This window comes from Herpailurus yagouaroundi, unplaced genomic scaffold (genome assembly GCF_014898765.1).
Source record: "Herpailurus yagouaroundi ecotype Mexico unplaced genomic scaffold, PumYag 253, whole genome shotgun sequence".
Classification (NCBI taxonomy): domain Eukaryota; kingdom Metazoa; phylum Chordata; class Mammalia; order Carnivora; family Felidae; genus Herpailurus; species Herpailurus yagouaroundi.
In genome coordinates, this window is record NW_024412470.1 from 6,319,606 (window position 1) to 6,345,944 (window position 26,339).

Here is a 26,339-nt window from a genome sequence, read left to right on the forward strand (position 1 = left end):
AACATGTGCGTAAAAATAAACTTGCAATGTCACGTGGGTTACCGTGATTTTGTGTTGACGGACTTGTGATACTTGAGTAATTTGCTCAGCATTTACATTTTTATTTTAAAAAACAGTTTAGTAGCAAACTAAAGGGACTAAAACAAGGGGAGCCTACTCTGAATTGTAGAACGAAAACCCACTTACAAGGCCAGCGACACTGCTTCAATGCGGTTCAGTGTATCCAATGCCTTTGCTGTGCTTGAGGTGGGTGTAAGTTCATAGTGTCGATCAGAGTGCACCCCCCCCCCCCCGCCACCCGCCCCGGAGAAAATGTTCACCAGTGGCTTGAGTTTTATTCCCTAGAGCTTCATAGTAGTTTGCCTCAGGCTTCTAGGGCCAGCTGGGCAGGGCCTAAGGTGGCCGGAGCTCCCAGGCTGGTCACCTGGGAATTTCAGAGAATTCCCACCATCACCTGCCATGATGTAGAAAAAGTTGAGAAATGCCTTGATGGCAGGGGCATGTCAGTGATGTTCCTCTTTTTTTCTTCTTAATGTTTATTTATTTAGAGCGAGAGAGCGCAAGCAGGGAAGGGGCAGAGAGGGAGGAAGAGAGAGAGTCCCAAGCAGGCTCCACACTCAGGCTCAGGGCAGAGCAGAGCCAAACACGGGGCTCGATCTAACGACTCTGAGATTATGACCTGAGCTGAAATCAAGAGTGCGGCGCTTAACCAACTGAGCCACCCAGGTGCCCCAGTGATGTCACTCTTGTCCACAGTGACTGGGTGCATGCATGCGGTTTAAAACTGAAAATAAAGATCTAATAATCCTGCCAGGTAATGTTCTGACAGCAGTTCCCCTGGGGAGCAGAGGTTTGCGAATGCGTGCGTTCATTTATTCATATTTCACATCTCTCCTCAGTCCACATAATTCCTCACTCAACCCTGCCCGCTCCCTGGCCAGGTTCCTCAGGTGAACCAGCGTGGAGAAGTTGGTAGAGAAGACTGCTGCCTGCAGGGGGGGCTTTGGATGCTCCATCCCTGCTTGACCTTCAGAGCACCTCGTGGGGGAGGGGAAGGCGGAAGCTGGGAGCACCCACAGTGGCCCAGTTAGCTGGGTGTGTGTGTGTGTGTGTGTGTGTGTGTGTGTGTGTGTAATTCCCGATGCTGCTGCTTTGCTGCCTTTTAACCTGGTTCATTTGAAAACCTGTTTTCATAAACGAAAACTGAAAGAACTGTAGGAAATTTTAGGTACGATATCTTTCTGAAGCTCAATGCCAAGATGTAGAACTCGTGTGTGATTTTGCTGGTACGGATTCCAATGCCATGTGTCAGTGAAGGAGTTGATGAAAATGAAATGAATAATGTGCAAATGTAGTGAGAAAAATGTGAAACAAAAGGCAGCCATTTTAGCATCAGAAATAGAGACAACTACAAGCCTTAGTTTTCCAATCTATTACATAATACCTTCCCTCACCCATTAAATGATCTAAACGTATGGTTCATTTATTAAGCAAATACTGAGTGTCAGCCTTGTCTCAGGTAGTGTAGGGTCAGGAGACACAGCGGGGAAACACACAGGTAAAGCCCCTCCCACTCTGGCCAGAGGACAGGCAGGGGAGGGAAGGGAGGGGGGAGATAGGCAAAATCAGAGTTTGTGCAAGGTGTAAGTGCTCAGGAGAAAAACTAGTAGCATGTTGAGTGGTGGTGGTGGTGAAGGGGACAGGAAGGTGCCTTGAGGGAGAAGAGTTCAAAGTCTGTGGGAGGAAGGACTAGTCCTGGGAACCACAGCTACAAGGTCCTTGTAGGGGGAGAGTCTGTGGAAAGGGAACCATAACGTGAAGGCCAGTGTATTGAGTGTGGTGAGCGGCGGTCGGCACGAAATGAGATCAGAAAAGTATCGAGAGCCAGATGGACAGCCTTGCACGCTATTGCAGGGACTTGGGCTTCCTTCGTCCCCCACTGCGCCTTCCCACAGGTGCCATATGAACCCCTTGCAGATTCTTTTTTAATGCTCTTTTTTTTTAATTTTTAAACATTTTTATTTATTTTTGAGAGATGGAAAGAGACAGAACGTGAGGGGGGTGGGGCGCACAGAGAGAGACACACACACAGAATCTGAAGCAGGTTCCAGGCTCCGAGCTGTCAGCACAGAGCCCGATGCGGGGCTTGAACTCTGGGACTGTGAGATCATGACCTGAGCCAAAGTCGGCTGCTTAACCGACCGAGCCACCCAGGGACCCCAAATCCCTTGTGGATTTTAAGCAGAGTGACATGATCTGATTCTACAACTCTGGCTGCCTTCTTGAGTATAGACTGTAGGGGGACAGACGGAAGGCCACGGCCACAATCTAGGCGAGAGATGATGGCTTAGACCAGGGTGGAGTGGTCATACGAGGATTCCAGAAATATCCAAGAGGATTTCCTGATGGATTTAATGGGGGGTGTGGCTAAAGGAAAAGAATCAAGAATGACGCCAGGGACTCGGGTCGAACAACTGGAAGAATAGAATTGCCATTTATTGAAATGGAAAGACTGCTAGAGGAGGTACGAGTATGTGTCTGGGGGAGGGGTGTGCAGGAAGAAGGGTGCACTGGAAGTGTGAGCAAAGATTTAGGCACATCAGGACCGAGATGTCTATTAGACACCCAAGAAGCAATGTTGAGTAGACAGTAGGATCTCTGAATTTGAGATTCAAGGAAAAGTCTGACCTGGAGATAAAATTATTGGATATAAATTTACATGTAGATAGCATTCAAAGCCATAGGACTCAATGAGATGAATATCTATTCATTGATGAATGAATACATAAAAACAGAAGTGATTCCATCACTGAGCCGGGAGGTACTCCAATATTGAAAGGTTGGGGAGATTATATGGCCTTTTAGTTATACTATATATACTTAGGCACAATCCTTGATAAACTAGATTTGGGGTTTTTAAGAAACAAAAAGTAGAGGTGTTCATAAGAATTAAATAGAGGTTGGGGAGACTGGGTGGCTTAGTGGGTTGAGTGTCTGACTCTTGATTTCGGCTCAGATCATGGTGCCAGGGTCGTGGGATAGAGCCCTGCCTTGGGCTCTGCGCTGAGCGTGGAACCTGTTTGGGATTCTCTCTGTCTCTTCCTCTGCCCCTCTCCCACTCGTGCTCACTCTCTCAAAATAAATAACCTTAAAAAAAAAAAAAAGAATTAAACAGAGGTAAAAAGCATGCTGTAGGGAATATTTAGCCTTCTGCAAGGTCACTTGCAAAACATCCATGTCTACGTACATGGTGGGAAATTGGCGGTGCTCCCAAGGTTTTTGTAGATACAAATAAGTAGATTCCACGTTGTTCTGTAATTTTGCATAGCACATCCTAAAGAGTCCAGTAGGTGGCAGAAAAACACTCACTAACTCCATTATAAGTTAGAGCTCTTTCGCATCTTTTTTCCCCTTTTTCTCTCCTCTCTCCTCATGGCTTCCCTTTAGAGCCCCCTGAATTAAAAGCTATAAATGCTTACTTAACTCCCAACACTGTTATCATGAAGAAAAGAAACCAGTATTTTCTTTAGAGGGCCAGCAGATATCATTCGTCTGTAATTCAAGTAATGGGGGAGCCAGGTATATGGGGGATGGGGTACTTCATTTGGTTTGGAAATGTATGAACTGGGAGATGGTCTTCAGAGGAGTGAAGTACAATAAACCACAGTGGGGCTGTTAGGCCGTATTCATTTTTTTTCTTTTTAATGTTTGTTTTTGAGAGAGAGTATGTGTGGGGGAAGGGGAGGGGCAGAGAGAGAGACACACAGAGGATCCAAAGCAGGCTCCGTGCTGTCAGCCAAGAGCCCAATGCGAGGCTCGAACCCACAAACCCATCAGATTATGACCTGAGCCGAAGTTGGACACTTAATTGATGGAACCACCCAGGTGCCCCTGTTAGGCCTTATTCTTAAACTTTTGATATATAAGCTTTTAAGGTTGGAGCAAGGTTGGTGGGGGGGAAGGGGAGGCTCAGAAGGCAGAAGGCAAAAAAACCAAAAAAACAAAAAAAACCCTCTTGAAAAAAAATAGACGAGATGTCTTGGTACTAGCTTCATGTGCAGCAAATCACTGTATCTTTTCCCACATCCTTAGGGCACTGGTTTCCTTAGGAAACTTGCCTGTACATTGGGATCACCCGGACAGCTTCAAAAATAACAGATGCCAGGGGCACCTGGGTGGCTGTGGGTTAAGCATCAGACTTTGGATTTCAGCTCAGGTCACGATCTCATGATCTGTGGGGTCGACATGTTGCGTTCTTCGAGGACAGCGAGGTGTCTGCTTGGGATTCTCTGTCTCTCTCAGCCCCTCCCCCGCTGGTGCGTGCACATGTACTCTGTCTCTCTCAGAAATAAATAAACTACAAAACAACAGCAACAACAACGATAACACCTGATGCCATGTCCCACTCATAGAGATGGTGACTTCAGTGGTCTGGGGTGTGGTCTGCCATTTGAATTTTTTAAAAGACCCTTAGAGGATTCTAATCTGCAGACAAGTTTGGTGCCCACTGGGTTCGTTCACTGCCGGATGTGTAAATATAACTGACCTTCCCACAACTCAAACACGTTCCGCCCTGTAAACAGCACACAGAGAATGCTTCCACGTTGGCATATCCCAGGGCTCTGTCTGGCCTCAGCCTAGCTTCTCTGATTTATCATCTACCGAACAACTTCTGGCACCGAATTTTGTACTACCTTCAAAGCCAGACATAACGAATAAAAGCAATGAAGGAAAAAGCAGAGGAATAAATGTAGGTGAGTTGCTTTCAAAAATGTTTGTATTTCCTTCTGATTACTGTTGTAGGATGTGTTTTATTTCACATAGCACTGTCTTAAACACCAAATTAAGTTACTTTTTGCTGCTTTTTTGGTATCAGAAACCAAATGGTAACAACTATTTCTTGCTGAGGTTCTTTAGTGATACACTGTCACTAAGTCAGTGGGCAAAACTCTGTGTATTCATTGCTCAAGTCTCCTTAGAGGACCCTATGCTGGGTCCTCTGTCCTCATATCACTTTGCTGACAAATTTAACCCTTGACAGGTCTTTTGCAACCCTAACCTTTGACAACGACATAAACTCAGCGTTGTACCAATAAGATTCGGTGATTTATTCACATCCCCTGAAGGGAATGAAAAATTCTTCTCTATGCTCAAGGCCTTCCAGTTGGACAAGAATTAGATTTACATGAGACTGATTAGCAGGAGGAAAAAAAAAGTTTTATTACATGTACACACAGGCCCAATAATGAAATTGAGACCCAAAGAAATGACCAAGGCAGGCAGTTTTTACACCTTTTAGATAGAGAGACAATAAATCCGCGAGGAATTGACAAGACAGAGAAATGTTAACTCATTGGAGTTTCAATTAGTGAGGAATTGTAAACAGACTTTGGGCTGGGATAGCAAATTAGTAAAAAGTAAAAAGGACTGTTTGTACAGCCTTCTTGGCTCTAAACGTCTCATCTCTGGTGATAAGGATGTCTCTTTACCTCCTGGTCCAGGGAGGCTACCTTTCTCATAGATTTCCTGCTTTTAGGGGCCCAGGGGAGGGTCTGAGTGTCCTTCTTTGCATAGGCTTGTCTCTACAGTAACTTTTAGGGGAGCCTGGGTGGCTCAGTTGGCTGAGTCCGACTCCTAACTTCGGCTCAGGTCATGATCTCATGGTTCGTGGGTTCAAGCCCCGTGTCCAGCACTAGCCGTGCAGAGCCTGCTTGGGATTCTCTCTCCGCCCCTTCCCCACTCATGCTTTCTCTTTCTCAAAAATAAATAAACTTAAAAAAAACCCAAATATTGAAAGTTCATAGCCATTGTGTCTTCACACATTACCTCCCCTGTCCTTTGCATTCACCTCCTCTGAACTCCCATTCAACACATATTGAACTTTCTCATCCATTCTTCCTATCTCAAAGCTTTTCCTTGATGTTAACAGAACAGATCTCTTTATGCTGGGTTATGAGAGATTGCTTCATTGTTCAATCTACATCCAACGTATCCTGTGTTGACTATACATTTTGTTTCTGGAATTTCTGTTCCGTTTTTTTTCAAATCACCCTGTTCCTTTGGGATATTATGTCTTGCTTCCTTTATCTCTTTGAATATATTAACCATAATCATTGTAAAGTTCTGTGTTGCTCTATTACTCCCGACTCTTGGGTGACAACTTGGTAACGTCCTCAGGAGGGTTGGTTTCTTCCTGGGATTTGTAAGTTTTTGCCATGGCATCCTCAGCAGGGGGTGTTTTTGGTGCAGATCCCGTGGACCTTATCTTCTTCAAGCTTCCCTCTCAGGTGGCTTTGTGCTTGCTTCCGGCAGCTGTGGGTCCCGAAGCTTCACTGCCGGGCCTCACCCCACCTGAGCACTCTGAATCTGGCCACACCCAGCATTTGGTACTGACCTGGGGTTCCAGTATTTTTCAGTGACTGTTTCTACCCATGTTGCCAGGAGATGACAAATTGTTTTTCCACTTTGATAAGCCAGTAGGCACTTTTTCCAGTCCATAATTTACAGATTACGATTGTAATTTATTTATCTTAGTTTTACTCAGGTATTTCACTTCGGCTGGCTCCTCATATTCGCAGGGTCTGTGATTTGGGCTCTCCTCTCTGCACCAGTGTTAAACCTTTAGCCCCAAGGTCTGTATCCAGTTCTGAAACCCTCAGGAACCATCCCAGCTTTAGCTCACCCCTAGGATTTTCAGTTTTCCTTCTTTTGCTGATACCTAGGCTTCCTTCCAGTCTCTCTGCCTCTCTTACATCCTCAGTCCAGCTGTTACAGCAAATACTCGGTGCCCAGGAAGAGACCAGCCATGTGCACTCCGGGAATCGGAAAAGGCTGTTCATTGCACACCGGTGCCGGCCCAGCGGAGTCACCTCCAAAGGCTGAGCCCCGAACCTTGACATGGGACTCCTTTCATGGCTGGGATGGTAGGGGATTGAGAGATCAAAGAAACAGGGGAGGGGGCCTTTACCAGTGATGCTACACAGGTAGTTGGTGGAGGAGGCAGACAAGATTACGGAAGACAAAAGTATGCAAGGAGAGTATCCAGCCTTGGGCACGGATGCTCGTTTTTGCTAGCTTTTCTTCTCACAGCTTGGTTTAGTATTTTGTTTAATTTTATCCAGCATTTCTGCGAATTTGGAACAGGAAGAGGACTTTCACATCAACTCAGTCTGCCACATTTGCTGACATAATCTTCAAATATATTAAGTACTCATTAAGACAACAGTGTGCTTACCACATTAGAACATGTACACTGTTACGGAAGTGATAGGTACTTAGTAATACCTAGCTTTTATTAGACACTTGATATTTGCTAAGAATTGTTCTAACTCCTTGCTGTGTCTTTCCTCATTTAATTCTCATTTTATAAGGTTGGTACTATATTCAAAGATATGCTCAAACTGTATCATTCTTATTTTAGAGATAAGGAAACCAAGACCCAGAGATAGTAAGTAATGGGATATTAAACCTAGGCAGGCTGGCTCCCAAACTGGTGAGATTTATTGAGATATTACCAGTGTTAACTGATGGGGGAGCAAGAGGCAGGCTGAGGACAAAATACAGGCTGCCCCCCCCAACCCCACCCTCCGTTGGAATATGTGTGATATTCCTCTGACCTGCCTGGCTACCCAAGAACAAAGGAAAGGGGTTTAATTGCTTGCCAGGGTGATGTGGGAAACTAAGGCAAATGAGAAATGAAATTCCCTTACTGCCTACAGCCCATTGATAAATCCTTGAGACCAGCAGAGTGATCTCCCTCTAGGAGCTCAGAGGCCTCAAGGATGACACTTTGCAAAGGAGAACCTTGGCTTACACCTCCCCCATAAGTCTACTTCCTTTATGTCAACTGCCCCAAGATATATCCTGGCAATCATGCTCCAAGTTTATGGCCCCTGATATGTATCTGAAGGGTCTCAGGACTAAAGTTTTATTAAACAGTGATAAATGGTGTTTCCCTAGCAACAGCTAGCCCCTGAAGGTCCTGGAAACCTTGCTTCCAAAATTCCTTAGAGATTTAATCTATCCCTGATCCCCTCCCAACCTGAGGGTATATAATGAGTTACCCGTCATGACCCCAGTGCAGCTCTTCCTGCCCATGGTCCTGTCCCCATACTTTAATAAAATCACCTTTTTGCACCAGAGACGTCTTCAAGAATTATTTCTTGGCCATCGGCTCCAGACCCCACAGACCACCCCATCACCCCAAAAGTTCATCATTAAGTGTAGAATTTGATTTGACAAATGTATAGTTGAGTAACCACTGCTACAATCATGATATCTGTTAGAACATTTCTATTGCCCGAGAAAGTTCCCTTTTGTCCCTTTGTAGTTATCTCTCCCCCCATCCACCCCAGCAAACACTCATCTGTTTTCTACAACTATAATTTTGCCTTTTCTAAAATGTTATATAAACATAATCATTTAATATAGAGTGTCTGGCTTCTTTCACTTAGCGTGATGTTTTGGGGATTCATTCATAGTGTTGCAAATATTAATGTCCAAAGGGGCACTTGGATGGCTCAGTTGGTTAAGCAACTGACTCTTGGTTTCGGCCCAGGTCATGGTCTTGTTGCATCCACACAACTCCTGAAACAATGCTACGGGCACCAGTGACAGTCACAACAAAGTTTATTACAATGAGAGGCAAGGCCGACCGATCGGGACCAACACTCTTGACAAGAGTGCGGCCCCGAACAGCCGGGGTACAGAGTTTTTATAACCGATCACATCGTTTTATCATCACCTGGGAACAGAACAAAGAAACAGGTTCCAGATGAGTTAGAAACAGTTGCCTAATGAGGTGTTTACTTTAGACTTTCTGCCTCTAAGTTGCAACCAGTGGATCTCCTTGACCCTGCCTCTGACGCTCTTTTCTTTGAACTTTTCTTTCCTTAATTGGTGAAGCCTAATTTACAAGGGTATGAGGTGTAGTTTACCAGAGCAAAGCAAGGCTGTTATCTGTTAACCTTCAGTGTCAACACAAAGCTGTTATTTTTCAAGCTAAGCATTAGCCCTACACTACAATTTAACCCTTACAGTCTCATGGTTCGTGGGATGGAATCCTGCATCGAGCCCAGCACTGACAGTGCAGAGCCTGCTTGGGATTCTCAGTCTCCCTCTCTCTCTGCCCCTCCCCTTTTCTCTCTCTCTCTCAAAATAAACAAATAAATAAAAATATAAGTGTCCAATACTTTAATCACTAAATAGTATTTCACTGAACAAATGTATCACATTTGGTTTATTCATTAATGGACATTTTGATTGTTTTCAGTTTGGGGCTCTTACAAATAAAGCTGCTATAAATATTCACATACAAATCTTTAGATGGAAATGTTTTCATTTCTCTTGGGTAAACATCTAGATGTGTGATACTGTGATTTTTAATAACTACATATGTGGTCTTCCCATTTCTAGCCCAGGGCTTCTAAAACCTTCGGAATTTCCTAACTGTTGAGAGGACCAAGTGTCTTTTATCATGTTAATGAGGTGACTTGCAAGAACCAACCCTGTGATTAGGTGATTTCCTTCCCACTTCCTGACATCCCCCAGGGGCTAGAGGTTGACTTCATCACCAGTGCCCAACAGCTAATGATTTAATCAGCCAGACCTTGGTGATGGACACGTGGAACTTCAGAGAGCGTGTTGTGCTCGGGGGACACACAGAAGCACTGTGCCCTTTCCCTATACCCTGCCCCGTGCACCTCTTCCATCTGGCTCTTCCTAAGTTATATCCTTTGTTGTTGTTGTTTATTTATTTTTGAGACGGAGAGACCAGGGGAGGGGCAGACAGAGAGAGGGAGACAGAATCTGAAGCAGGTTCCAGGCTCTGAGCTGTCAACACAAAGCCTGAAGCGGGGCTCGAAATCACCAGCCACGAGATCACAACCTGAGCTGAAGTCAGACGCCTAACCGATTCAGCCACCCAGGCACCCCAAATTCTATCCTTTTATAATAAACTGATAATCTAGTGAGTAAACAGACTTCCTGAGTTGCTCTAGCAAATTAATCTAACTCAAAGTGGGGGTTGTGGGAATCTCTGATTTATAGCCAGTAGGTCAGAAGTACAAATAACAACCTGGGCTTGTGATTGGCCTCTGAAGAAAGGGAAGAGGTGGGTGGGTAGTGTCAGAATCGAGTTGAATTATAGGACATCCAGCTGGTGTCCTGACAATTTGAGAATTGCTTGTTGGTGGGGGAAATCTCTGCCTACCCCCCAGCTTGGAATTGGGTCCCAGAACAAAACTATATGGTAAGAACCTGTTTAACTTTTAAGAAACTGCCAAACTGTTTTCCAAAGTGGCTGTACCATTTTGCATCCCCACCAGCAACGTGAGAGTTCTAGCTGCTCCATTTATTCCTCAGTCCTTTAAATTTTAGCCTTCTAGTGAGGGTGATATCTCATTATGGTTTCAATTTGCATTTTCCTAATGACTAATGACATTGAGCATCTTTTCCTAAGTTTAGTTGGCACCTGTAAATCTTATTTGATAAAGTATCTGTTCAAACCCCTCACCCACATTTCAGTTGAGTTGCTTGTCTTTTACTTATTGAATTGTAATTGCTCTTTACATATTCTGAAAATAAGTCCTTTACCAGGATATACTTGACAAATTTGTTCTTCTCTGTGCAAAGGCTGCACTCTTAATCACTACTTACATTGCCTCTCACTCTTTATTGAAATAATTGGGAAACTTCCACACCTTAGTGGCCTCTCTCTACTAGTATTTGTTGGTTTTGTAATGAATAAGATGTAAGGGAACTGTTTAAATTTTTGTTTGAAGACTCAAAGTTCACATTTTTACTACTAATTACATTTTTTTTTTTTTCCATTTTGGTACAGAACTGAACAGTCCTTCCTTGGATTTGAAGAATTGATGAGATCGCAGCTACGTTTACATCTGAATTCTCTAGCTTTACCATCCATTGAAAATAACTAGACACCTCTCAGCTATATAAACACTGCCCTGGGCAACTGGCCTGAAGGTGCCCTGTTTTAAATTCACTAGTTGTTTTATTTCCTTATGGAAAAAGACAGTTTCCAGAAGTCAGAATTAGAGAAAAGTAGGTCTTCCAAAAGAACTACTCCCAAAAGAATTATCCATTTTGTTGATGGAGACATCATGGAAGAATATAGCACCGAGGAGGAGGAAGAGGAAGAAAAAAAGGAACAGAAAACAAATTCAACACATGATCCTGTAAGCTTAGAGTGTCAATATTAGTAACATGGGGGCTTAATGAATAAGAGATTAAGCCAAACAAGGTTTGTAGAAAATACAGTTTTAAGCTAACTCCTTGTTCCCCTTGTCTTACTTCCTGGAGTTTATAGTCAACTCATAGTTTTGATAACTTTACATTTCTCATGTGTGAGAAAGAAAATGTAATATGCTATAAAGCATTTTGAAATCTCTACATGAAACACCTGTATCACTACTCTTGTTATTAATTACTCTAACTTGATTTCTTTCTTTTTTTCAGTCTAAACTCTCATGGCAGTCGTACCTATGGTTTTGGGCAGGGCAAATAGCAAGCACCTCATTTTCTAGTAAGTACTGCCAAGGTTATTTATTTATTTATTTATTTAGTCCTAAATACAAGATGTAGACTTATAGGCCCTCAGTGTTCGTTGGTCCTTCCAGTAGTTTAATCCACTCCCTGGCATCCAGAATAAGGGACAACCTAGTCCTTTCTTGATCTATGCTTGAACATTCCCAAAGGTGTAGAACCTCACATCTTCAGGCAGACCCTTCCATCTCTTTCCAACTCTTTTTAGTAAATTCTACCTTATATTTTGTCTTCTTTTAAAGTTATTTCCATTGATCTTAGTTGTCTTTCTTAAGGTCATATAAAACAAGTCTAGATTCCTCTTTCATAGGACAGAGCTTCAAATATTCGAAGACAATAGCCTCCCCCATCCCTAAGGTGACTCTTCACCTGAATAAACTTCCAAGGTTTTTTTTAAAACTATTTTTATATGACACAGTTCCAAGTTCCTTCATCATAATGACTCTGTTATGAACAAGGACTTTATGGACCTTTCTCAGGGACAAAGTGAATGGCCTAAGCAGCTATTTATAACAGATGAAACACTGAATCTTATTTTGCTCGACTTTCACCAATTTTCTTTAAAACACAATTGGCAACATCTAATTACTCATTTCCTTCTAAATTTTTTTAAATGTTTTATTTATTCTTGAGAGAGAGAGAGAGAGAGAGAGAGAGAATGAGTGGGTGAGGGGCAGAACAAGAGAGGGACACAGAATCTGAAACAGGCTCCAGGCTCTGAGCTGTCAGCACAGAGTGTGACACGGGGCTCGAACCCACAAGCTGTGAGATCATGACCTGAGCTGAAGTCAGACGCCCAACTGACTGAGCCACCCAGGCGCCCCTTCTCATTTCCTTCTAATTTGCGTATTCTTTTTTTTTTTTAATTTTTTTTTAACGTTTATTTATTTTTTTGAGACACAGAGAGACAGAGCATGAACAGGGGAGGGGCAGAGACAGAGGGAGACACAGAATCGGAAGCAGGCTCCAGGCTCTGAGCCATCAGCCCAGAGCCCAACGCGGGGCTCGAACTCACGGACCACGAGATCGTGACCTGAGCTGAAGTCGGACGCTTAACCGACTGAGCCACCCAGGCGCCCCTCTAATTTGCGTATTCCTGTATGTACAGCAGGAAGGAAACAACTTTAAAAAAATACAAAAATTAAAATTCAAGAAAATACGAAGTATAGCCATAGCTCTGAGGAATTGATCTTCATTCATTCATTAAGTAAACATTTATTGAGTGCCAGTGTGTGTTTGGCACTGTGTGGGTCCCTGGGACACAAAGACAAATGACAGGCTTTGCTTTCAAGGGACTCCATATTCAATAGATATTATAGGCTAGTAAACATGCCTTTAATTACAATTTGTTGTCACAACCGCCGGGCTAGAAGGAGCATAGGGACCACCGATGAAAAGACTTAGTAATGAGTAATGCGGATATATGACTTGAGAGTGCTATGAAAGTATGGCTAAGGTCAGCTTAGGGACCACAACAGTCACTGGGGGTAGGGGAGGGGAGGGAAGTCTTTAAACTACAGTAAAAAGTAATGATGGGGTGATTTAGTCAGATGGTATGAGCCTCAGAGGAGCAAGTGCTTTTACATCAGGATACAGGGTTAGGGATTCGTAAGTTCCTTTGGGAACCCAGGTGAGATACCAATCTTACCTCGACCATAGTACACTGGCAGAAAAAAATGCTGTCTTCTAGAGAGCTCTATGTGTTTAGTTGGGACAAGATTGTTTAAAGAGGTGAAATATTTTGGAGGGAGAACACCCTAGGAGATTAGGTCAGGTAAAAGAAGCAAAACTCAATACAGCCTTATGAGAATGTAAAGGAGAACAGGGACTGTAGTGATTTCCATGTTGGGCTGTGACTTAGGATGGTAGGGACAGGACATGTGGGGAATCACGCTGCCTTCAAAGTTCCAAGCAGGACTGTAGCGTTGAAGTGCATCTGCTTGGGGCTTCCAGGCTGTAGGGGAGGCATACAAATGCTAGCAGTCAGCACCCTGGTCTCTACACAGGAACTCTGGATAGAGCTGACACCCACATGAAACCGTAACTAGTGTTTTCAAGGTAAAATTCTAGTAGGTCATAAGCAGGAACGCCTCCTAAGATTTATTCTAATACTTTAGAAACTCCTCTTATATACATGTACCAGGCACTGTGGCAAACAAACAGATTAAGGAGCTAGAGTATTTTTGAAAAGATAAAACACATTTTAAAAAATGGAGAGCACCATTTTGATGTACTATATGAGCAACATCCCAAGAAGAGGAAAAGCCTTAGGGATCAGAAAGTGGGGTTGTGGGGGGTGGGGTGTCAGAAATCCTATAATTCTAAAGGAAAACATTTCTAGGTGTCTAGGAGACCCCATCAGGAAACCACTGTTAATGCTAAACCTTGACCCCCAACTTTCACAACCAAAGCATCTATTCTGATTGCTTAGGACCAACGCTGTACCTGGAAGTAGGTATTTTGAAAATCTCTCCTGACATACCCATCTGGAAAGGATTGTTTAGATGTAATCCCACGGGGAGACAGAAGATTTAACAATTCCTTGTGAGTCCTGGAACTTTCTGAGAGTCCAGAGCAATTGAAATCTTTTGTCAGCCTTAAAGTTAAGTGTGGTAATGGATCACCGGCAGGCAAGTTTAAACTCTTCACTTCAAATGACTGTTAAGTTTTAGTCATCAGTTCAGCTTACCAAGGTGCCTGTTCTTTCTTTCAGCATGTGAATTTCTTGGTGGAAGATTTGCTACCTTCTTTGGTCTTACTCAACCCAAATATCAGTACGTGTTAAATGAGTACTACAGGACACAAAATAAGGTATGTGACATCCTGATGGAAGACACCAAGAGCCCTGACGTGGGAAGGTTGGTTGCTTGCACTTCAGCTCTGTAGGAGGCATTTTCCCACCTGGTAGCCATGCACAATTTAACTCCATGATGCTTCGTGTTTGCCTTTCTTGTGTGAAGCTAGAGTGTCATGAGATGGGTCGCAGAAGTTGGTTGAACGTGAAGCCTGACATTGCTTAAAGAAAGAAGGTTCTTTCAGGGGTGTTCTGTAAGAGGGGGAGTTCAAAGGTATTTGGTTTACAGGTAAAGTTTTCCTTCTTTCTCTCCATACCAGGAAAGTGACAAGGAAAGTGAAGGGAATGCGCCAAAGGCCCGGCCAACCAAGGTTCCTAATGAAAAGTGTCATCTGGAGGCTGGGGGCCAAGAGTATGGAACCAGACAACAGGACACTGTGGAGGGTGTTCCTCAGCAGAGCGCCTCACCCAGGGAGGGCCTGGCACCTGATTTCAGCTCATAATGGGCAGCAGGACTGTGGTTCCTCTGGATGTCTGTTCCACCACCACTGACGACCATGGCAACAGCCATAGGTAGTGCTTCTGAGCCAGTCCTGATTTTCATCTCCTTGTGATTTATTCTCTAGCATCCAGTGATTGCAAAGCAGTGATGAGAATAATTATGGATGCTTTCTCAATTTTACAAGCCTCCAACTCAACTCTCCCCCAAACCCCCTTCCCTGGTTGTGATCTATTAGTACTGACATTTGCACAGAAGTGTAAATGACTTAAGGAATTGGATCTGGCAGTTTGGGGCTGAAACTCTTCATCATGGGGCTAGGGTGCAGAAAAGAATCTCTGTTCCTCAGAAGAAACTTTGGGCATTATGAAGTCTAAATAAGTCCCCTTTCAAGGTTTGGTGTAATGTGGGTGCTTCCCAGTAACCACCCTGGCTTAGTTGGGGCTTGCTCTACAATAAGCAAACATTGCTAGCAATTCTGGGTTTCAATACATCAAAGTCTTTGACAATTGGGTACATTTCCCTCCACATAGTTAAACAACAACAACAACAACCTAAACTCTGGAAAAAGTATTTGGAAAAATGGATGAGTTTGTTTATTTGCCAGCAAAATTCAAAAACCTGGAAAGATCAGGGGCGCCTGGGTGGCTCAGTTGGTTAAGCGTCCGACTTCGGCTCAGGTCATGATCTCACAGTTCGTGAGTTCAAGCCCCGCGTTGGGCTCTGTGCTGACAGCTCAGAGCCTGGAGCCTGCTTCGGATTCTGTGTCTCCCTCTCTCTCTGCCCCTCCCCTGCTCATGCTCTCTCTCGGTCTCAAAAATAAACATTAAAAAAAAAAATAATAAAAAAAATAAATAAAATAAAAACCTGGAAAGATCAAACATGGAAATCATAGCTAGCTATCACTGGTCGTGCTAGCCAGAGGTAGCTGTGAGGTGACAGAAAACACAGCACTTGCAGTAATAAGACCTGAGGTCAAGTCTTAATTCTCCCATTTACTAGTTGTGTGATTTTAGGTGTCCAGATTTCTGAGCCCTAGTCCCTTTCTTTGTAAAATAGGCGTGGCATATATTTATTCCTCAAGGGTTGTTGTTAAACAAAATGAGATAATAAATGTGGAAACACTTTTAAAACTGATGACTCGACGTTAATGCTTAATTAATGGCTGTTATAGATGGTTACACTGAAAGTCCCCAAAGAGCCATGACTTCTGGAATTCACACCCTGGTACAGTCCCATCTACATTGACTCTGGGCTTGGCCATGTGACTTGTTTCAGCCAATGAGATAGTAGCAAATGTGATGAAAGCAGAGGCCTGATAAGCACTTGCAAATGGGAACATGTGGTCTTAGAAACTCTACATTGTAAAGAGGCTTGGGCTAGACTTCTGAATAGTGAGGCCGTACGGAAAGAGGTTCCCCAGGATGAACGTCTGTCTCGCACATTCCAGTCCCGGCCACGCTCCTCACCAAATGCAGCCGCATAAGTGACCTTCTGTTATCCCATGTGAAGTAGATGAACCCTGCAGCTAAGCCCCGTCAACCCACAGAATCATGAGAAGTAAGAAATCATTACTGTTTTAAGTTTTGGAGTGGCTTGTTATGCAGTCCTATGTAACTGAAATAAAAGCTCTAAGACAAGGGGAAGTTGGAGTTGATTTGACATGAAATCAAGAGAAGGCCTGGAGAATAAGGTGTAAGGTGTAGTCCGTTGAATATATGATAAGACAAGTTTTGCTGCATAATCAGACAACTCTAAAATCTCAGTGGCCTGAAACAACACAAGTTTATTTCATTCTCATAAGAAGTCCACTATCAGTTGAGGTGGCTTCCCAGAGTGTCCTCCGTGTGTTGGCTAAGTGGTGGATGCATCTTTGATCTTCTGGATCCTCCACATGTGATGCTTTCAGGGCTGCTGAAGCAGAAATGGAGTGGATAGGGAAGCTCTGGCAACCAATCTCTCCACTAAGAATGAATCATGTCACTTCTGATTATGTTTCTTCCACCAAAGCAAGTCACATGGCCACAATTAACACTAAGGAGTGTGAGCCTCCTAAGTGAGCTGAGAAGGGGAAACTCTTCCTAATAGTGGCAGTATGGGATAAATGATAGGCTCAAGAGTCAATATGATGTTGATTAAATCTCAGCTCTGCTGCCTCTTTGTAACCCAATGGCCCTGTGCAAGTTATTCAGTTTCCCAATGTCCCTGTGGGTAAAACAGATTTGATACAGGAAGCAAATTCAATGTGAACTAGCTCATGCAACAAAAAAATATTTTTTGGAAGGATATTAAGGTATTTCATGGACCCCAACGGCACATAAATTTCAGTAGGTCTAGAACAAATCTGGTAAACACATACATAAGTACTACTCTCTCCATTTCTCATCTTTCCTACACATGAGAAAGATCACTCCATAGCTCTTTTATTTTGTAATCTTTACTTTTATTGAGATATAATTGACCTATAATGTTATTAGTTATAGGTGTACAACCTAATGATTAATTTGGTATATATTGTGCAATCATCACCACAGTCTAGTCAACATCCACGACACAGTTACCGATTTTTTTCTTGTAATGAGAACTTTCAAGATCTACTCCCTCAGCAACTTTCAAATATACAATGTTATTAATTAAAGTCATCATGCCTTATTTATTTTATAATTGGAAGTTTGTACCTGTTGACCACCTTCACTCTTTTCACCCACCCAACATCCCTCACCTCTGGCAACCACCAGAGGTGGTTCACTGTACTAGGAGTTTGGATTTTTGTTGCTGTTTGTTTTTGTTGGTTGGTTGATTTGTTTTCAGATTGCACATATAAGTGAGATCCTGCAGTGTTTGTCTTTGTCTGACTTATTTCATAAGTCAGAATAGCTGATGTAATATGATTTAGCACAATAATGTCCTCCAGGTCCATCCATGTTGTTGCAAACAGAAAGATTTCCTTCTTTTCGTGGCTACATAATATTTCACTGTGTGTGTGTGCTCGTGCGCACACACACATGCATGGACAACACATTTTCTTTAAACATTCATGCACTGATAGTTGCTTAGGTTCCTTCCTTGTTTTGGTAAATGCAAACAGTGTTGCAATAAACATGGTGCATTTATATTTTTGAGTTAGTGTTTTCATTTTTTTTGAAAAAATGCTCAGAAATGGAATCGCTGGATCACATGGTAGTTCTACTTTTAATTTTTTGAGGAACCTCCATACTGTTTTCCGTAGTAGCTGCACCAATATACATTGCCACCAAGAATGCATACATGTTTCCTTTTCTCCACATCCTCACCCACACTTGCTTTTTCTTGTCTGCTTGATGATAGCCACTCTAACAGATGTGAAGGAATACCTCCTTGGGGTTGTGATTCACATTTTCCTGATGACTAGGGATGTTGAGCACCTTTTCATATATCTGCTGGTCATCTGTATGTCTTCTTCGGAAAAATGTCTATACACAAGATGTTCTTCCCATTTTTTTAATCGGATTAAAAAATTGTTTTTAGGGGCGCCTGGGTGGCTTGGTCGGTTAAGCGTCCAACTTCGGCTCAGGTCATGATCTCACGGTCCGTGAGTTCGAGTCCCACGTCGGGCTCTGTGCTGACAGCTCAGAGCCTGGAGCCTGTTTCGGATTCTGTGTCTCCCTCTCTCTCTCTGCTCCTCCCCTGTTCATGCTCTGTCTCTCTCTGTCTCAAAAATAAATAAACGTTAAAAAAAATTTTTTTTTAATTGTTTTTAGTTTTTATCTTTTGCTATTGAGTTGTATGAGTTCTTTATGTATTTTGGGCATTAGCCCTTTATCAGATTTATGATTTGCAAATATTTTCTCCCTTTCACTAGGTTGTCTTCTCATTCTGTTGATGGTTTCCTTTGCTGTGCAGAAGCTTTTTAATTTGATGTAGTCCCGCTTGTTTATTTTTGCTTTTGTTGTTTTGCTTTTGGTGTCAAATCCGTAACATTTTATAACTCGCGTGTTCAAGTGACTGCCCCTCGGTCCCAATTCCAAACACACAGGACATAGAATCTGATTAGCCCTTTTTCGCTGAGCTGACAATCCCTTCCTCCAATCAGTTGTGACCAGGGAAGTGGAGTCATGTAGCAGCGACATGAATACAGGACCTATTTCTGGGTGATCATGGATCTCAGAAGAGGATTAAAGTAAACAAGGTAGATGCACCCCATGTCTGTTCTAAGGATAAAATGTGAAAATTGAGGAAATGCACATGGCTCTAATTACATACTTAAGTCATAATACCAATTATAACTATTAATATTGATGGAATTGTGGGGTGGAGTCTGAGTGGTTTATCCTCACCAAGGACTGAGTCTAGTGTTTCATCTGATAGGCCCTGTTAGTTCAAATTCAAGATAAAGGAAATCTGAGGTTATGATGTGGCAGGGAAAGTGGCGAAGCCTACCTACCAGTGAAGCATTGGTCATTTGTGTCTCAGGTGTCAGATCACAGTAAAACCTTGTCTCTGCTTTATTTGCTACGTTGCTTCAAAATAGACCCCATGATGTACTCTTTTTTACTTTTCTCATACATAGCCTGGAAGATATCCACCCAGTGCTGATTCTAGAGAACTAGGCAAACCAAAGTGTGATGTTTGCAGGAGTGAATTTTAGCCAGCAAATATTATACTCTCAATCTACTTTTCTTTTCCTCTGAAAGAATGGAGGTTGCTTTCCCTTATGGTCAGTGATCGCAAACCAATCAAATCTTGAGCTAAATATATTAAGGAAAACAAATGGAAACCAGCTTCCAGAGCTCCAGGAGGTGGCTGCAAGATAAGTTCACATTTCCCTTAATATCAATTCATCCTTTTAATATTGATTGGGCACTTTCTATGTACCAGTTACTGTTTTAGGTGCTATCAACCAAAGAGACGAAAATCTCTGTCCTCCTCTTGGCCTTAAGTTCCAGACAGCTAAATTATCAGGACATCCAGGCTTTGCGCGGCCAGTCTCTCAAATGGTCCCAATAATCTTTGCCTCCTAGTACTCTTGTCCCATGCAGCCCTTCCCAAATTGAACCAGGGTTGTCTATGTGACCGATAGAATTTGTCAGAAGTGATGGTGTGACACTTCTGAGAAAATTATAAGAGAGACTATGGCTTCTGCTTTGGTCTCTTTCTTAAATCACTTACGCTAGGGAGAGCTAGCGGCTATGTTGTGAATGCAGGCGTGCAGTCTATGGAAAAGTCCATTTTGTAAAGAACTATGGTGTCCAGCAAATAGCCAATGAGGAACAGAGGAATTTTCACAGGCCTAGTTTCTCCCAAAAGCCAATCCTAGTGCCCCCATTCCTCTGAACTAGGTCCTGGTGGCTACCAGGCCACAGACTGTCTGGGGACCCCCTTGCTCAGAGAGCTGCCAGGATCCACATGCACAGCTCCCTCTCCTGACCCACGACCCCAGGAGCAGAGGCCTCTTGGGCAACCAGGGCTCCCAGCTGTCTCTGACAGGAGGTAACCCCAGCCAGCCCTGCCTGGCCTGCCCCTGGCAAGTTCCCACCCAAGATCTGCCTTCAGGGGCAATGGCCACATTGGTTAGGTTAAGGCTTGGATTATTCAGGTGCCTTAGGTCCCCCAAGAGCCGAGCCATCGATCCTGTTGCTTAGGATAACCGCTGGACTGTTCCAGATCTCTGGCCACCATGTACCACATAGCCTACACAGACACAGCACACACCCCTTCATCAGGCCTTGGGCAGCGAGGCCCTCCAAGCCTCTGGTGCCATGGCTGGTCTAACCACCTGGATGTTCTCCTGGGATGCCACCACAACATGACATAGTCCTGAGGCTGCAAAGGTAGTGAAAGTCAATTCCCTTTTAAAAGTGCTGCTATGGGGCGCCTGGGTGGCTCAATCAGTTAAGCGTCCGACTTCAGCTCAGGTCATGATCTCGCAGTCCGTGAGTTCAAGCCCCGCGTCAGGCTCTGGGCTGAAGGCTCAGAACCTGGAGTCTGCTTCCGATTCTGTGTCTCCCTCTCTGCCCCTCCCCTGTTCATGCTCTGTCTCTCTCTGTCTCAAAAATAAATAAACGTTAAAAAAAATTCAAACAAAAATAATTAAAAAAAAAATAAAAGTGCTGCTAATAGGTGCCTAAAGTTATCAACAAACAAGGGCTCCCATGTGTCTCGTTCTTGGACAGCTCAGTCCCTCTAAACAAGGCTTTAGAGCAATCTCCCCATCTGGCTTCAGAGGGAACAGGAGCCTTTGTGTAGTGAGAGCTTAGACACTGGCAGATCCATGCTTTCTCCCAAGAGCCCACGGCTGTGACTCTGCCCCTTCTGAGCCGGGTCCTGGCCCAGTAGCAGGTCACAGGATGGCGCTTGTTACCCCTTGCTCCAGAGCTGTGCAGGAATACCAAATACAAATCTCTCTCCTGAATCAAGCCCCCCAGGAGCAGGGGCCTCTCCAGCAGCCAGTGCTCCCTGGTGTCTCCTATCAGACGACACCAGTCAGCTTGCCCCACCCTGGCAAAGCAGTCCGGTGTCCTCCAGGTTTGCTGTCAGGGGAAATAGGCATATTGTGTAGGAGGAGGCTTGGAATTAGGCAGACGCCAGGCACCCCCAAATAGCCTGCCCCTTGACCTGACTAATCCCTACATCGGCTCTGTTCCAAGTCCCCGCTACCATGACCTTTGTGGCCTGCGCACGCGCAGTCAGCACCGTATCGGTCCACCTTGGGCTGCATGGGGCTCTCCCGGCCCCAGCGGCTCGGAGAGGAACTCCAACCACCAGAATGACCCAAGCTTCAGGCCCACCTGAAGGCTGGAGGGAGCCCAAGATCAGAAAATATTTCTGAGGTGGCAGATTTAATCTGGCGACAGTCGGCCCAGATTTGGACCAGCTGCCCACTGGTTCCCAGGGTTCTCCAGCAATCAGGGCTCTGGGGGGTCTAAGTGGAGGGTATCCCGATCATCCTCAGGTGCGCCTCACCTGGCAGGGCCATCCAGATCCCCCCCCCCCCCCCCAGCTCTTCCCTCCGGCGGTAATATGCACATTTGTGTAGGTGAACCCTTGGAATCGGGCAGATGCCTTGGACCCCCAACAGCCTGGTCCCGTGACCCTGCTGGCCCAGACACTTGTCCTGTGCCGGGTCGCCCGCTACCCTGATTCCCGGCTCGCGCATGCGCACTACGCAGCCCCCATCGGCTCTTGGCGGCCACCCGGGCCCTCTAGGCCTGTGGAGCTCCACTTGCTTCCGAAGCACCTTCATGGACGCAGGGCGGAGGAAGCACCCGCCTCCTCCACCCCCTCAATGAGTCTTTCTGAAGCCATTGCTTTAAACTAGCGACGGTTAGTGCCCTTTTGGACTGGCTGCCTGTTGGGGTCCTGCACTTACCAGTAATCCAGGCTCCCGGGGGCCCTCAGTGAAGATACCGAGCAGTCCACCAGGCCCCGACCCGGCAGGTCGGTCCCGACTCCCCCAGCTTTCCCTTCAGGGGGACTATGTACCCTTGTGTAGGTCAGGGCTTGGAGTTAGGCAAGGCTTTGTGGCTGCGACAGCCGGCTCCTGCAACCCCTCTCCTCCAGGCACTTGCTCCTGCCAGGTTCCCGGCGGGCCTCCCTGAGTGCGCGGCTGGCGCAGGCGCAGTACTGGCCCCACCATTCCGGGGAGGGGCTGGCGGGCCCTCCTTGCTGTGGAGCTCGGGCTGGTCCGCGACCACTGCACAGCTTCCTGGTTGGAGAGATCCCACTTCGGAAAAGCGTTTCTTTTTCTTTCTTTCCTTTTCGTTCTTGCTTTCCCTCTTTTTTTTTTTTTTTTTTTTTATATTTATTGAGAGAGAGAGAGAGAGAGAGAGAGAGACCATGGGGGAGGGGCAGAAAGAGAGGGAGAGAATTCCAAGCAGGCTCTGTGCTGTCAAGGGCAGAGCCACGGGGGGGATTGAACTCACCAACTGTGAGATCATGACCTCAGCCGAAATCAAAGTCAGATACCTGACCAACGGAGCCACCTAGGTGCCCCTATCCATTAACCTCTTGAGAATATTTTGGTTGCTTTAAAGTTTTGGGCTCTCTATTCAGCACTCTAAAGGCCATGACTCCTGTAAGAGATCATTTTTTATAACATCGCAGTCATTCCATAAGCAAATTGAGACCATAATAAATACTCATTAAATTAAAATATAATAACTACAGATATTGTTTATGAGTAAGCCTTTCTGCTCATTCAATATCTGAATTTCTTCAGCTAAACCCCAAGATAGATTTTCTTACACCAAAGCCTTCTTTAATAGATGCTCACAGTTCTAGATATTCACAATTTTGTGTAGTTTCTCCTAAATATGCATCTTTTTTTTTTTAAGTTTATTTATTTATTTTGAGAGAGAGAGAGTGTGTGTGCAAGCATGGGAGGGGCAGAGAGAGAGAGAGAACCCCAAGCAGGCTCTGCACGGTCAAGGTGAGCCTGACTCAGGGCTGGATCTCACAAACCATGAGATCATAACCTGAGCAGAAATAAAGAGTAGGGCACTTAACCAACTGAGCAACCCAGGAACCCCAATATGTGTCTATTTTATATCTGGATTAAAGGATATATATATATATATATAAAAATATATATATATATATATATATATTATGGCCAGTGTGGGGCTTGAACTCAACTATCCTGGATCAAGAGTCCCATATTCTACTGACTGAGCCAGCCAGGCACCTCCTTAGTATGTTTTTATCTACCCCATTGGATCAGAAGAGTCCAAGAGCTGTGATTTAGATGTCTAGTTTTAAATATCTTTAAAGAGTTTTAGAGTAGTAAACTTACCTGTGTGCATAGTATTTAATAAATATATCATTACTGGTTGACTCTGAAGTTAGTGTTTGCTAGTGTCCTTGAGCTTCAGAAAAAAAGCTACTCTGGACTTAAGAACCATTCCTTTATCTGTGCCATGGAAATAGTCAGAAGCCTGATGGGTATGGACAAACTACATCTCAGCTTCCAGTAGTTTTGTGAAGTGGGAGTGTCTTCAGAGGAGTTTATCCAAGGTAGCCAGGGTTAAATCCTCTGACCACACACAATTTTTAAAAATTTGAACACCACATTTTAAAAAAAATTTGTTTCTTATTCTGCAGTCTCCCAAACCTTCTCCTGATTATTTGTTTCCTCAAGGCCAGCCCTACTTATCCTTACTTTAGAACGGATGATGCAATATGGAATTTCGTAGGCATTTCAATGGAAGCTATGCCTAGACTTCTAATTCTGACATCTGGATCCTGATGGCTATGCTTTTATTTTGATTTCCTCATGGCTGGTATCTTTTCACAAGTATAGATTGTGTTTGGTAAACAAGGAGAGGTTTCAGTCCTTCTGAGTAGCTGAGAAGAAAATGACCTTTTTAAAAAAAAAAATTATTTTTTATTTTTTTGAGAGAGAGAGAGAGAGAGAGAGAGAGAGAGAGCATGAGCAGGGGAGGGGTAGAGAGAGAGAGGGAGAGAGAGAGAATCCCAAGCAGGCTTCATGCTCATCGAGGAGCCCAACATGGGACTCAATCCCGGGACCCTGGGATCATAACCCAAGCCAAAATCAAGAGTCAGACGCTCAACAAACTAAGCCACCCAGGCACTGCAGGAAAATGACCTTCTAAATCATTGGTAAGATTGTACTCCTGAAACAGAAATATCTCATTTTTAGAGTGTTTGAGGACACTATGACTCATCTTTGGTAAAAGTGACATGACACAATGATTTGTTGATCAGATTAAGTAGATCTGTACAATATTTGCATAACAACAGGCCACAATAGTGGCTGGCCTTGTTCTTATACTATATGTTCTGTCAACCAAAATGCACCCTGCACAGCAGAAAACTGACATGTTTCACTCAATGCCAAACAAGAACCAGGATTCCTAAACACCTTCCCTCAACTTCAAAATGTGCTTATTTACATATTTTATAAATGGGAATATCTTTTATATGTATAAACCATAAGCTCATTGAAAAATTAAAACAATAGAGAAATCTATAACTTGGAGAATAAAATCAAATTCTTGGTTAAAATCCACATATATATGGTTTCTAAAAATGGGATTGTAATGTTATGTCATTTCTGCTTAACACTATATTATGGCTCTCTTTATCCCATTTATTTTTTGACAAGGCAATGGACATACATGGTAGAAAATTTAGAAGGTATAGAAAGATATAAGTAAGATACCTGGTTCTCCTCTCTGGAGACAACCACTGTTATTAATTTTTTGGATAATGACAATTCATATAACTTTATGTATTCTTTTTGTTCTTTCGCAAATTTTAACATCTGCACATTTGCTTTGTCACTTACTTACTTTCACCTAGTTCACAGGTTAGGGAGTTGTACTACCCCAGGACTCATGTGGCCAACTTCAGAGAGAAGCTCATCTGGGGGCTTAAAAGTGGATGATTCTGGGGCCCCTGGGTGGCTCAGTCAGTTAAGCATCTGACTTCAGCTCAGGTTATGGCCTCACTGTTCGTGAATTTGAGCCCCACATCCGGCTGTGTGTTGTCAGCACAGAGGCTGCTTTGGATCCTCTAAACCCCTCTCTCTCTGCCCCTCCTCCTCTAAAGAAAAAAAAAAAAAGTGGATGATTCATTAAAGCTTTGATATTCAATTAGTCTGGAAATTGTTAACATCTGATGAGCGAATCTATTTTTTAATAGCTAGAGTAACCAGAAAAGCTTTGAGATTTGTGTGAGATTTCATCTAAGTTCTATTTGATGGGATAGATCTAAAGGGACAGCCAAGGGACAGCTGTGTCCAAGTTTCTACTCTTACAAATAATGCACAGGTGACTATCCATTTAGGCAATAATTTCACACAAGTGTCTCTTTAGGTGATCCCCTAGGAGTAGATTACTGGATTCATGGGCATCTCTGGAACAGATTTTGCCCAAAATCCTTTTCTAAAGTCTTACTATGTTATCTTAGTGCCAAAAGGATTCAGGATGCCCATTTTTCTAAATCCTTGATAGCCGGTGCATTACTGAAATTTTTGTCTTGAAAAAGGTACACATATCAGCTCAATAAATTTTCGTAACTAAACACACCCATATAACCAAAACCCAGACGAAGAAACAATATTACCAATACCCCATGCCCTCCTTAATGTATTTTTATTTGCTTTTAGGTTTATTTATTTTGAGAGAGAGAGAGAGAGATTGAGAAAGAGGGAGAGAGAGAGGGAGAGGGAGAATCCCAAGCAGGCTCTGTCCTGCCAGCGCAGAGTCCAATGTGGGGGCTCAATCCTGAGAACCGTGAGATCATGAACTGAGCCACAATCAAGAGTCGGAAGCTTAACTGACTGAGCCACCCAGGCGCCCCCATCCAATGTCCTTCTTTACCACCTACCTAAATAAATTATTACTGTGATGGTTGGCAAATGATGACTTTCTAGCACCATTATTCATTCTATATTTGTATATAGACTTTCTATTGTAAGGGGCAGATGATATTTTTAATATACATCTTTTATTGGGGCGCCTGGGTGGTGCAGTCGGTTAAGCG

General features: G+C 43.8%; 1 protein-coding gene and 1 long non-coding RNA gene across 2 annotated transcripts in view; one reads left to right on the forward strand and one right to left on the reverse strand.

Annotated features, from left to right (window-relative positions):
• Positions 1 to 22,408, reverse strand: part of LOC121020928 (uncharacterized) — a 32,447-nt gene extending 10,039 nt beyond the window's left edge. The window contains exon 1 of the long non-coding RNA XR_005786366.1: positions 22,204 to 22,408. This is a non-coding gene — a long non-coding RNA (uncharacterized LOC121020928). The remainder of the gene's footprint in view (positions 1 to 22,203) is intronic.
• Positions 4,246 to 15,516, forward strand: FAM177B (family with sequence similarity 177 member B). Its single transcript, XM_040461021.1, has 5 exons — positions 4,246 to 4,754; positions 10,841 to 11,195; positions 11,476 to 11,542; positions 14,276 to 14,373; positions 14,677 to 15,516. The coding sequence occupies exons 2-5, from the start codon at positions 11,022 to 11,024 to the stop codon at positions 14,857 to 14,859; spliced, it is 522 nt and encodes a 173-aa protein (XP_040316955.1). The 5' UTR covers positions 4,246 to 4,754; positions 10,841 to 11,021; the 3' UTR covers positions 14,860 to 15,516.
• Positions 22,409 to 26,339: the final 3,931 nt, after the last annotated feature.